The sequence below is a fragment of the Sphaerodactylus townsendi genome, linkage group LG02 (genome assembly GCF_021028975.2).
Source record: "Sphaerodactylus townsendi isolate TG3544 linkage group LG02, MPM_Stown_v2.3, whole genome shotgun sequence".
NCBI classification, from domain to species: Eukaryota; Metazoa; Chordata; class Lepidosauria; order Squamata; family Sphaerodactylidae; genus Sphaerodactylus; species Sphaerodactylus townsendi.
Window position 1 is genome coordinate 142,177,691 of NC_059426.1, and position 13,769 is coordinate 142,191,459.

The window sequence follows — 13,769 nt, forward strand, 5'->3', positions numbered from 1 at the left end:
GCTTTCCAGTTCCGCCGCTGAGTAGTCTCCCCCTCCCCCTCTTCGGAGTCGCCGAAATGTCGGGAATGGCGGCGGCGACGAAGAAGGAGTCGGAGCTGTCCGGCCAGATCGAGGACTTCGTGGCGCTACTGAAGCGGGGCGGGGAGCGGCCGCGCTCAGAGGAGGCTGCCCGGCAAACCGTAGGGCTGCTGCGGAGGATCGTGGCTCACGGACGCTGGGACAATGCGGGTGAGAGCGGCCGTGCGAGGTCTGAGCTCCCCCGACTGCCTTGCTGAAAGATGCTCTTCGCATTCTTGATCCTTCAGGGACCATTGTCATTTCTTCGCTGAGGATCTTATTTCAGTGGGATCAGCTTCCCTGAGCATGTATTATTGGCCGAATATATCTTTAAGTCTGTAACACACACACTCGAATCTATTAAACAATAGTTTGGTTTTCGCCTTGCTATGGCCAGCAGCAATTGAAGTATATAAGGCGTCCATACTTTTCAGCAGGAGTGCAATGCAATCCTCTGCAGTTACTCCTGTCTAAGCTCACCATGGGGTTAGAGTGGAGTAACTCTGGGTAGGCTTGTACTGTAGATGTGCAGCGTGTGTGGCTTCTGTTCTTATTTTTTCCCACAGAATAAAGTCGACCGGATTTTGTAGAAAGGCAGACTGTAGGACTTTGTTTTGATACCTTGTTTCACACATCTGATTAAGTCAGGTCTGACTGGTGTTAGTCTTTAAGGTACCATTGGATTCGAGTTTTACTTCAACACACTAACACATTCTTGAAAAATCATCATGGAAGGCTGTGGCTTTAAAGCACTAATAGGGCAAGCTATTCATTTTGGCACCTACAGAAGAGGGAATTTTGGCAGGGTGCAGCTTGTCATGTAGGGTGCAAAAACCTAAACTCTGTAAGGTGCAATTGTGGAGAAGGAGACAACGCACAAGTGAAAGGAGTACTTTGACCTCCGAATCGCTGGTGAGGTGCATCAACTTGGACATTTATAGTGCCATCCTAAGCAGAGGTACACCACTTTCTTCAGTGGATTTAGAACTCTGCATAAGATTGCACGGTTTGTCGTGTGAGGAGGGGGGGACTCAGATAGAAGGAGGGGTCAAGGGTCAAATGCAGAGGAAAATTAATCATCATTAACAAGCTCATCTTGTCAAGCTGTATGAAATGTTTCAGAAACTGCAAGTAACATCAGAAGAGCAAACCTTTGCATTGCATAAAAATTGATTTCCTCTACCTTTTAACACAACCTCTAAGATAAGGTTGGTTGGCTGTGGTATACTTGGAGTTAGAAAGTCATTGCAGTCCAGATTTATCTACTATGTTGGCATAAATTACTGTTGGAGCCATGGTCAAAAACTTCACAGTCTTCATTTTCTGCAAGGAAACTCTCCTTCCTTTACCACAGACAAAACAAAACTGTCCCATCATCCTTTACTAGCATTTTGTGTTACTGGAAACTTTTATGTGTTTGGCCCCATTTCTATCTTGTAATCCACTTTCTGTATTGTTTATTGTATACCTTGCCTTAGATAGCTTGTTTGCATTGTTCTTTAATTCTGTAATCCTACTTCTATTGCATCATTCACAAGTTGCCTTATACTATCTGATTGCACTGTCCTGTAGTGCTCCTTGAATCTCAATGAGAAAAACGGATTATAAATAAATAGAACAAATACTATTTTCCACTGAATAAAGTCAATTCTGACTTTGCAGAAAGACTGAGTGTAGGATTTTTTTAAAAAAAGTTTATATATGATCAATTCTTTGTAGTTTCAGTAGTAAAGATTTTGCTTGCAAGATTACATAGGTATAAGGAGTATCCTCCACTTTAAAAGTGACATATTTCATTAGAAAATAAAGAAGAGACAAAGTTGATAGTTGTCTCCTTGTTTCACAGCAGATGATCTGGAACATAGAATTGCTTCTATAATGCCAACTTCCTGTTCTTTTAGGTCAGTACTATATCATACAACTTGGAGCTCAGGAAATGTATCCCTGATAAAGGCAGATACATTTGCTTCATGACTGACTTGTGTGAAAAGTGGTGAGGTGAAGGAGCATGCCACATAGCCATGTAGTTCCCTGCTAATTGTATTGACAGGCAGAGAAATAGAATATGTGGAAATCTCTTCTGAATGTGCACTGTTGGAAGTAAGTGGGCAAATCCTGCAGTTTGAAAGTGAGTTACTAGATCTTCATCCTTACTTTCTTTAGGAGAGCTTATGGATTTGATTCGTAAGGAAGGTAAGAGAATGACTGCAGCGCAGCCATCTGAGACCACTGTGGGCAACATGGTGAGGCGGGTGCTGAAGATAATTCGTGAGGAGTATGGCAGGTAAAGCGGCTTCTGTTGTCTACCATGTCCTTGTTCTCTGAGATTAATGTGTTCATTGGTGGTCTTTCGTGATCAGAATCCAACCACGTCTTCTAATAAAGGCGGTCTCGCCAATGACGTAAAATATAGACAACCAGAGACTTTTGTAGGAAGGTCTTTTGCAGGAGACCCCCTTAAAGTTTCTTGCTGAGTTTTATTCCCATGTATATGCGCTGTTTCTTTGCCCGATAAAGTATTTCCTTTAGTTAAGACTGCTTTGCACGTGCTGTTTTTTGCCCAACACTCTTCCTTAATAGCAAATGTGGATAAGGTTGCTCATAACATTTGGATTTGAAGTGAAGACACAAAGCTCAGTTTCTAGTGCGCATAATATTTTGATAATGGTTGGGGATTTTAAAACATCTGAATATACTTAAGATTTACTTCACTGGCTTCCTGGTCTCTTGAAACAAATTATAAGTATAACCATATGGTCTCTCTTCAGTTGGTTAACAATGGCAGAAAGCTTCTTCTGAGCTTTGCCTCTGTCTCTCTCTGGCTATCATTTTTATCCCGGCTTTTTCAAGGATCTTGAGCAATATAGTATATATGTGGTTTCCCTCACCCTTCCTTACACAACCTCTCACAACAAATGGATAGTTGGCCCAAAATTACTCAGTGAGATTTATAACAACGGGATCTAATCTCAGGCTTTAGCCCAACACTGTAACCACTAGACCACGTTAGCTCTCAAAAGCAGTCCCAAAACCTTCAAAGCAGTATATTTTATTCTTGGTACAGTCATTGTCTTTCCCCCACTTTGTTCAGAGGTGCAGATTAAAAAACAACCTGTTTAAAAAGCTAGATTTTTTTAAGACCTGAAGGGAGGGGCTCTTTTTAAACACATTTCTTGCTTTCTTTTTATTTTGACACACTAAGGATATTTCTCAGCTTTGCTCCTCAGGGTAGGGAAAAGATATGACTTCTTAACTGCCTTGGTGGGAAGCCACATGCTCCTCCTAATCTCCCCTACTCTTCCAGGAAGGTAATATTTTCTTGGTTTTGGTTCCTCAGGCTCCGAGGACGCAGTGAGGAGAGTGACCAGCAGGAGTCGCTACACAAACTTCTGACCTCAGGAGGTCTCAATGAGGACTTCAATACCCATTACAGCCCACTCAGGGCCAATGTAATTGAAGCTATTAGTGAGCTGTTAATTGAATTAGGTAAGAGATGCAAGCAGAAGTAATGGGAAGACTGTACTGTTAAGGTAGAACATAGCTGTTGGGAGTCAAAGACCCTAGGTTTAATCACTAGCATCTGTCATTAAAAGATTTTAGGTATTAAGTATCGGATATCCCAGAGCCACTGATAGTTTGAACAGGCAGTAATAAACTAGATGGGCCATGTCTTAGTAGGCTATTCAATGGGTTCTAGTAGTGAGTCTTCCTGAAATTTTGTATCCCAGAGCCCTACGAGGGCTTCCCACCTGTCTGATCGGCAGTGAAAGGAGACAAGTAGAATGATCAGAAGACACAGGTGCTCATTAATTGTGAGTGGCACAGTTGCAACCCAGCTAGGACAGCATAACAAGGCAAGGCTTGACAAATCCTAGATGCCTGCTTGCCGTGGTGCCTAGAAATTTCATTGTGGCACCTAGGACTAGAGAACAGAATCATGAAAAAACAAAACCATGAAGACTGAAAAATAAGCCTGGCTCTTACATTTTTGGGCTGACTTCTGGAGGCAAAGAACTTTTGTCAAGACTTGTCATAGGGAAGTATGATTTTCTTGGAAGAAACAATAACTGTGTGTTGCAAGGTTCATTAAAACTAGAATGGACATAATGTGATTGCAGACCTTAGATGTTTGCTTAGCTGATACTCTGAATTCAATGCATGTGCTTTGCCGCCTTAATACCAGAAGACCCGATCAGTATAATTAGGTTAAAGACTCAGATGTGGTAGGAAAAGGTGAAAGTTTGCAAGCTATTTTAACTGTGGTCCTAGTTTCTAGTTGATTCAGTGAAGATGCGTTGGACCTGGCTCTCCTCTCATAGATGAATTACTCTTTCTTGTAGAGGGTACAACTGACAATATTGCCATGCAGGCACTGGAGCACATCCACTCCAATGAGGTGATCATGACCATTGGCTATTCACACACTGTGGAGGCATTCCTGAAGGAGGCAGCACGCAAGAGGAAGTTCCATGTCATTGTGGCTGAATGTGCACCCTTTTGCCAGGTGAAGACTGTTTTGCTGTTTGCTGCTGATTACCAAGGACTGCCTCAGCTATATTTTTATCTGCCCTAAGAGGGAATTAATAGGCTGTGTATACAAAAACTGGGCTAGGGAGGACTGGCCACCTTTTCCAGCAGGGGATACTGCTTCAAGTGGTATTCCCAGAGGAAGTGTTGTGTTTTGCTGGATTAAGCTTCTAACTTGGACAGGCAAGACAATGTCAGACAGCTTGATGTAGGAAGAAAAATTACTAAGGTATAATATTAAACTTGTATAATTTTGAGCCATATAAAAAAATTAAATATGAGAAAATACAGTCTGAAAAACAAATTCAAAGAAGATAAACAGCACTTTCCAGACGCAAGGAAACATTTCCTCATATAAAACCCAATGAATCTATGGAATTCATTGCCATGTGGCTTTATAATAGTAACTAGCATTAATTTTTGTAAGCAATGGGGAATGCTTGGAAGGATAGATGTCGCAGATCAGCAAAAGCAGCTGAAAGTGTGCCTCCCTGTTCAGACTTTGGTTACCTGATGCTTGGGTTAAGGGGAGCTGGCTGTTACCTTTGCGCTAAGGCTACCTGTTGATAGAAGGAATGCTGAGTTTGGAGGGACCATTGGTGTGACTTTGCATGGTGTGACTTTGCATGGTGTGACTTTACTTGCCCGGCCTCTCCCCTCCACAGTCTTCAGTTTTCTTCCTCTCTTTTTTTGGGCAGGGCCATGAAATGGCTGTTCGTTTGGCCAAAGAGGATATAGAAACCACAGTCATGAGTGATGCAGCCATCTTTGCTGTTATGTCTCGAGTCAACAAGGTAGGTATGAGCAGGCTGCTTGCTCCTGTGCTTCTCTTTCCTCCAGATAAAACCTAGAGAGTCCGTTTGCTTATGCCTTGATGGCAGTGTGAAAAGAGGGAGTGCAAGTAGAAGGGGCTCTGGTCCAACGTATATCTTAATATCCTTTGAATATTACAAATCCATCACAAGGGAAAGATCTGTTTCACACATCTTGAAATGGCCAAACACACTCAAGATTATTCTTTTCAGAACATATGATCTAAAAGAAATTCCATCCCCTCAAACTGGTTTAAGGAACATGTTGGAACAAGAATGCTGATCCAAGCCACTGAATGAAGAGAAAGTCTGTTTTGAAAAAAAAGTAGCTATTGTTGGAGAAGTTATTGTTTTTCTTAACAGGAATATGTATATTTGGGTGACAGCATTTCCAATAATTGGGCAACCTCCTAACAGACAGCTTTTCCTACTTTTGGAGATATTAAAATAAGAGAACAGGGTGGGCTGCTAGCCTACATGATGTCCGACCTGTGACATAATCAAGGGGAAAGTTTGTTGATTCAAATGACTGGAAACCAGCCTCAGTCTTACAACTGTAACAAAGTGGGGTGGTTTTTTTGCCATAGTAGATTATTCCACCATCTAGGAATGCTAGATAAGGATATGACTATCGTTATCATCACCACATGTCATGCTACAGAATTCGAAACTCACTTTTTCTTTCACCCCAATTCATTTTTGCGCACTCTTTCCTAACATTCGTTTTTTATTTTGTAGGTTATTATTGGGACAAAGACTATCTTGGCCAATGGTGCACTGATAGCTGTCAGTGGGACTCATACCTTGGCATTAGCAAGCAAACACCACTCTACTCCTCTCATTGTCTGTGCACCCATGTTCAAGCTCACACCACAGGTAGGTGCCTTGACCTATGAAAAGGTATTTCTCTGATCCAGTGTCGCACTCAAGCTCAAAACAAGTAAGAGGTGCAGGAGGAGGAGAAATATGACAGTAGACTAAACGAAGCCTTTTTTGGTGCAAGCAACACAATTTTTGAGTAAGAACTGAAAAGAGGAGGCACCCCAAGATAGAACTGCAGAGCATTGGCACAACTATCGTGCTTGAGGCTGCCAGGGTTATTCATATGTATAAGCAGAGACTGGTATTGGGTAACAGATTTGGAATCCTGACACCTGCAATTGTTGTGCTCTTAAAACTGTGGAGGCAGCAGGCTCTGTGGGAGGGTTGTCAAACACAAGATAATGATGTTGCCTTTGATGTTTTGTCTTTCAGTTCCTTAATGAAGAAGATTCATTCCATAAGTTTGTCTCTCCACAGGAAGTACTGCCTTTCATAGAAGGTAAACATCCTTTGTTTATTAAGTCTTTCTTAGAGGATGTACCCATGATGTTATCTTTTAGAGATTCTGAAATTCCTGAGAAAGTAGTTTTTTTTACAGGATAACTTAGTAAATACTTTGTGCCTTACTTCTGCAGCTACTTGGCCTATCAAGTGCTCTGTTATTTAACTGATTGAAAAATATCATAGCTTGGCCTCCTCTGGCACATTTACTTGCATACTATATAGGGACTTGGTGGAACATGAGCATACTAATGTACAATTAAATTATGCTAAGTCTCTAACATGCACTGGTGCATGATTGTAATGAAACGTTATATACCTTGTCGAAAACGGTTAGCGTGTTTAGTGGGTTTTCTATTTTGAAGTCTTTAAGGAGAGTGTGAACTTCCCTACAAGGATCTGACTGGGCAATGATATACCACTTGCTGAGGCTGGCCCAGTCTCATCAGATTTAAGAAGCTGAGGAGAATTGGTCCTGGCTAATACTTGGATAGAAGAACACACACACACACACCCTCCTCGGAAATCCAGGTTGCTCTGCAGAGGCAGGCAATGGCAAGTCATCTCTGTTTATCTCTTGCTTTGAAAATCCTTCGGACCACTAGTTTGCTGCACCTTGATGGCATTTTCTGCCACAGCCACTTGGAAGGTTTAGTTTGATCACTTAAATGGACAGAATTCATAACTGCAATCATAAACACTCTTACAATGTTGCAAATCTGTTCTTGAGTTGGTGAGAATTTCTTCTAGGTAAACACATGCAGGATTCTGCTCCTCCACGACCAAATAATAAGGCACAGCTGGCAGGATGTTTGTCTTGCCACCTTGCCACTGCATACAGGGCAGGCTGTTTCTTCGCATATCATATGAAGGAGCGGTGCCAGTTAAAAGGTGAGGTCGCTTTTTGTTCTCTTCTGCTCACTTTTCAACATAGTTTCCATTGTTTTTCTTCCAGGAGAGATTTTATCTAAGGTCAATGTTCATTGTCCAGTCTTTGACTACGTTCCTCCTGAACTCATCACTCTCTTCATCTCGAACATTGGAGGCAATGCTCCTTCCTACATTTATCGACTCATGAGTGAGCTCTATCACCCAGATGATCGGGAACTCTGAACTACTCACAAAATACATTTATACATTGATTTCCGTGAAGAAATAAGTAAATAAACATTATGCACCAAAACCAGACATTGCTGTCTTCAAAACAGGCTGTCCCCTGGCCGTGCTTTTCACCATCAGCAAAAGTGCTTCTCTGTTTGTTCAACTTTATTAAATGATATACAACAATTATTTCCCTGAAAATATTCTCTCTGAGAATCATTGCATAACATTCAGTGTTGGATTCAGCTCAATAACTGTCTTAACTGTAAAAGGAATTACTGACGATAGAAGCTGCCCTCAGTCTGTTAAATGCCCTCATGAGGGGTCCCTTTTTGCAGCAGCATCTGGGTGGCAGGAAGAGGCTTTTCAATTCCACCAGGACCTGTAAACAAAAAGTCAGGCTTCTTGACCCATTTTTGTTTTATGCAAGGAGGATGTTTTACACCTTTCAGAAAGGGCAACTCAGACTGCCTTAACTTGCAGATAGCGATGTATCGCTGTGATTATTCATTGCATAAAAAGCCCTTTTTAGTTCTGATGCCTGTATTGATTCACTGTGACTAATTAGCATTTGAATGCAATTCAAGCAACAGATGACATTAAAACAAAACTAGAACAGATTGTAGTGTTGTTTGGCCTAAGCAAAAGTTGTAATCAAAACTGTGGCCGAGTATGTGGTCCCCTTTTATGATAGCTGCTGCTTCCTCAGAATAAAGGGTGTCATATTGATTAAAACAGTTGTTCTACAGTCTTTACTTACACATTTTAAATGCAAGATAGAGGCTTGCCATGTTCCCCAGGAAAACAGGGCTTAGTTTTTGCCTCCGGCTGGTGGGATCTTTGAAGTACCACATTTTGGGCTCCTCCTGCATTCAGAATGCTGAATTGCTTTCTGTTGCTGTGCTTTCAAGGCCACTCTCTGGGCCTCGCCGCTTTCAGTTTCAGAGGAGGAGCTGCTGGAGATGGGTTGCTTGAAACCTAGGAAGCACTGAGGCGGCAGGGCTCACGTTTTCCTAGTGAGATCTGTTTCTTTCCTAAAGCGCTGCCAGGCTTTAGCCATTTTTCTGAGTTTAACCAGATTGGGCTTGGGCTGAAGGAAAAAAAGAGCAGTTAATGTTATGACACTGCATGCTTCAACAGATAGTACAGAATCCTATTTATGATTATTTTCTAAACAAATGGATAAGAACATAAGAACAAGCCAGCTGGATCAGACCAAAGTCCATCTAGTCCAGCTCTCTGCTACTCGCAGTGGCCCACCAGGCCATTTATGCTAAGAACGTGATTGGACGGTTTATGTACAATAAATGACAATCTGTGTGTCATGCTCCCCAGACACCCTCACTATTTTCTTTATTTAAGCCTCAGTTGACTCTTAGAATGGGTTTAGTTATCTTTGTATAGTTTTTTGTGGGAGGGAACCTTCGTTAGACTCTGTCCCTTTAAGAAGCCCTCTAGACGCAAGAGCCTTACAGTCTTCTTTATTACCCAGTAGTCCTCCAGTTAGTTGTAGTCTAAGGTGCCAGTACAGCTGGAAGGCTGTAATATATCTTATGTATAAGGTGTTACAGAAAGCGGGGTCCAGATAGAGGAAACTGAAGAAACTAAGAGGAAGCACAGACAAAGTGGACTTTCTTGGAAGCAGTCAAGGCAGAATCAGGGTCTCAAGCTTCAAGCTGTTCCAATCAAACAAGTACTTCATTTTAGTCAGACCCTGGGAGGAGTTAGGGTCTTAATTCTTCAATGCAATTAAACCTTCTTCTTCTTTTTTTTGAACTGTTACAACTTTATCTGTGAGTCTCCCACTCTGTTCAGGGCACCTAATATAGTTTACTTGGGGAACAGAACACTGTGTGACTTATAAAGATCTTCTCTCCTAAAAAGTAATTTGTAAAGGTGAAAATTATGTACCTTTTTGTACATTCAAAAAATAAAGCAAAACAAGCAAAGGACCCACAAGGGCTTGTGAGAGGTGTCTCCTTTCCCCTTTCCCCATTTTTTTATTTTTTCCCATAGGCCAAAGCCCACGTAGCCTCTTTTCCTACTTTCTTTTCTCCTTCCAGCCAACCTTTTATCTGTTCCCAGTGTTCAGCCTTCCCTCCCCCAGTAGCATCCATCTGGGAAAACCATGTTCCAGTTCCACAGTGTTGGCTGCCAGGATGGGCCCAGTTGTATAGTGCAGAACCTTCAGGGTTCTGCTTCCCCAGATGGCTCCTTCTTTCCTTCTTCTGGGCAACCTGCATATCCTCACCTTTCCCTGGCTCCTCTCCTGTCCATCCACCAAACAACATACCTTTTATTTGCTCCCCCATCCTCAGCTATATTTATCATTCATTTACTTCATATATACTTCCTATTTTTTCCCAGTGATGACCCAAAGCAGCTTACATCGTTCTCCTCCATTTTATCCTTAACAGCAACATTGTGAGGTATGTTTGGCTGAGTGTGCATGGCTGGCTTAAACTCACCAAATAAGCTTCCACAACAGAGTGATTCAACCCTGAATCTCCCAAATCCTAATCTGTAACTAATCATTACACCACACTGCCTTTAGTAGGGTGGCTGCTGAGGAACAGTAGCAAGCAACCAGTACTGGCTAAGTCATGCAATTTGGGAGTTATAAAGGCGTCTGCTGGTAGTTGCTAGGGTTGGCACAAGTCGTCCTTCAAAGTCTACAAGGGCCCTGCCCTTGCCTTTTTGCTGACAAAACCCAAGGCTTGAAAGCTAGAAATACAGTTGTGGTTGCCTAGCAATAGTTACTTTGGGCATTAAAGTTACAGGTGCCACTTATATTATTTGGCCAGAGAGTTAACCCCCAACTTAAATTTTTAAGATTTCAGATTTTTCTGCAATGCTGGGGCTTTTTTCAGGTTTATAGAAAGGCCTGTCTTGTCAATTCACAGGTCCAGTTTCTAGATTTAAGTATCCACAGATTGGAACATGCTGAGCATTAGATATATTGATGGCACACACCTAGATGAGAGAGGGAGAAGTAGTATTTAGTAAAATGTTATGAAAACTATTTTTTCTGTCCTGTGCTCATGAAAAGTTATTTTGCAGGCACTATCTGATCCAAAAGTGCAGAAAATGAGCAAAAAGTTGCTCAGATCCCCCTTGACGTTCTTGCTCTGGATGAGTGGGGGAGGGGATGGTGCAGTGCCAAGCTAGGTTTGGAGCAGATTCAGCACAGACAGCGCCTACAGCTGCTGTTTGTTCTTCTGGTGCAGGGAAGGACGATAGTTGCTTCTAGCACTGGGGTCCCCAACCTTTTTGAGTCAGCATTTTAATTCTGAAGTCCTAGGTGCAAAATCCAGCACTTCAGACGTATTGTCTGCCGTGGCATTCCGAGTCTGGTATTTTACTTAATGGTCCGTTATCCTGCAAGAAATAAGGTTTTATACCACATAAGCACAGCCTTATGTTTCAGTTGGGGTCTTGCCAGAATGATATCCCCACCGAGATGGTCCACTTGGAAAGGAGATATTTTGGGAAACATCATGCTTCATTATCCTTTCTACTTAATGAAACATTTTCAGGAAGCAAAAATAAACCTGTTCTTCCTTTTTCTGCATTTCTACACGTTTAAACATATGGAAAGGTCCCTCAGTTAACAATTATCACTGAACGAGAAGAACCGGCTCCTGGTATTGGTTCATGTGAGATCTGTACAGGACAAGCACACTCAGTTAAAGCATCCTGTGCATTTTTATCAGTTTCATAACACATACCTGACTGTCCTGCTGCAGGTGATCTATATCTGCAAGAGGCAGCATGGAAGGCCTCCCATGAGCACACTGGAAGGGCAACTGACAACAGGACAGAGATCCCATTAGCTGACAGCATTCTTCAAAAGTCAAAGTGTCATTAAACTTAATAGCACCTGCAAGAGAAGGGAGAAATATGGAAACTGAAATTCTGCACGCAGGGGCAGTTCCCTCCAACTCTGAAGCTGAAAAAAGGAGAAAAGAGCCCAGCCTTTTCTTGGCTGAAAAACATAAGAATTGCTTTGCCAGATCAGATTTACAAGTCAGACTTAAAGATATCTCCTTTCCCCAGTGTCTGGTATTCATAGATACCTTCCAAAAACAATGGAAGATTCACATAACTAAAACACACAAAAAATCATAATATTATTCCCCCAGATTCTTCTGTAAGAGGTATCAGAGATGCCTGTGGTGGAATCATCACCACAGGCAGTTTGTTTTATTTACCTCAGGGAACATGGAATTTACTGAACTGGCCCAGGTTCAAAACTGCTAGACCCTAATGGTAGAATGATGTTTACAGTATCCATTTTGTCACAATTTCTATGAGTCTGCTTTTAACAAAGTTATCCTTGAGGTATCTGAGTGGACTAGAAAGTGAGCTGTGAAAAAAAGTTACGTGGCACAGAGAGTAGTTTCCTTACCATGGCAAGCCTGAGAAGCCAAAACCTTCAGGATTGTTAGTGGTAGTGTTCCTCGTGCTCCTCCTGTGGTCTGTAGTAGCTGAAAGCAGAAAGACCACTCATGATCTCACTCATAGAAGAAGACTGATAAAACCTCTGCCCAATTAGAGATGGTTCCTCCTGTGCCACCTGCTGCCACCACTGAGGCAGGGCAGATGTTGGCACCCCCTTTGCTGAAGCAGTTGAGCTGCCGTTCTTTGACCTCATTCCTAACAGTGGGGTGAAGGGCTCATAACTGCCATCTTGCCTACAATCCCCCAAATGTCCTGGAGCCAACTCCGTTTGGTCCCTATCACTAGTGATTCTGATATGCAGACTAAGGAAGGTTTACACGTTATCCTGCAAATGAGGCAACATAAATCTAAGTTATCCTCTTTCCCACCCACCTGATTTAGAATCTGAACAATCCATGTAGTATATTGCATACTTTTTAAAACTCTCTCTATCCAGCTTACAGATATATACAACTTATGAAAAATTATTTTATTTATTAATTATATATAAATATATAATAAAATATTTATTATATTTCTACTCCCTTCTATGGATTGTTCTTTATTGTACTTGTTTTGGAAGTTTCTATCTTGCCAGCCTACATTTTATCACACCAAAGAAAAGAGTGAACTCCTTCCTATCAGTGAGCCAGAGTAAATATCAACTTTGAAACAGCTAGATCCCCCTGATCCAACAGTAACAATATTAAGCATTTATCCTTTCAACGTTCAAAATACTTCACTAGGTAGGACAGCTGCTATTTGTCCTGACTGAGAAAGGCTATAGGTTGCCTGTAGGATGCTGGAATTGATTCCCCAACAACGCAAACATCAGCTCTAAGGAAGTATCATTTGCAATCTGGAAAGCAACGTGGTAGGGGGAGTTACTGCACCACCTTGCCCGCTTCTCTCAAACTGTTGTCCAAATCTGGACTGGGGACTCTTGTGCCTGCTATTCACGGGGGAGGGGGGGGGGAATGCTGGAGATCAAATTCTGTCTGACCTGGCAGTGGCTGGAAAGAGTCTAAATCAAGAACTAAAACATATATCCCTGCATTAGGAAGGTAATGTGGACATCTACCCAATTCTGAACTCTTCTTTAAAAGATAACATACCTCAACTTCCTCTCGAATGAACTCCTAAAATAAAACAGTAAAAAGGTGCAAATCAGTCCAATGTAGTTGTTTTCATTTACACCATCCATCACTGTGGTTATCATTACAATTAATCTACACATGCCACTTAGAGGATATAAATATAACACACTAGAAGCCTCAAGGGAAAGTATTTGGATTAGACCAAGAAGTGCTCTATATAATGAATTCACAAATACAATATTAAAGTTTTCATCCCGTCCAAGTCAGCATGACCAGTATTTCTTAAAGGAAATTTGTGCACATTATTTATTAAAACATTTATACTCTGTCTTTCCTTGTGGTTCACGGTAGCTGCCCTCAGCTTGTTTAAATGCAAAGGAAAGTATCATGTGCTGCTGCTGCGTTACTGTTT

General features: G+C 41.7%; 2 protein-coding genes across 4 annotated transcripts in view; one reads left to right on the forward strand and one right to left on the reverse strand.

Moving 5' to 3' along the window:
• EIF2B2 (eukaryotic translation initiation factor 2B subunit beta) lies at positions 1-9,779 on the forward strand. The gene is made up of 8 exons (XM_048484935.1): positions 1-228; positions 2,221-2,341; positions 3,395-3,543; positions 4,398-4,561; positions 5,283-5,378; positions 6,135-6,272; positions 6,651-6,717; positions 7,675-9,779. The coding sequence occupies exons 1-8, from the start codon at positions 57-59 to the stop codon at positions 7,830-7,832; spliced, it is 1,065 nt and encodes a 354-aa protein (XP_048340892.1). The 5' UTR covers positions 1-56; the 3' UTR covers positions 7,833-9,779.
• The window catches only part of MLH3 (mutL homolog 3), a 26,617-nt gene continuing 20,815 nt past the window's right edge, over positions 7,968-13,769 (reverse strand). For all 3 annotated transcript variants that reach the window (XM_048484932.1, XM_048484933.1, XM_048484931.1), the window contains 4 exons: positions 13,376-13,399; positions 12,229-12,307; positions 11,549-11,700; positions 7,968-8,910 (listed from right to left, as the gene is read on the reverse strand). In XM_048484932.1, the coding sequence (XP_048340889.1) occupies positions 8,824-8,910; positions 11,549-11,700; positions 12,229-12,307; positions 13,376-13,399 (342 nt within the window). In that variant the 3' untranslated portion in view covers positions 7,968-8,823. The remainder of the gene's footprint in view (positions 8,911-11,548; positions 11,701-12,228; positions 12,308-13,375; positions 13,400-13,769) is intronic.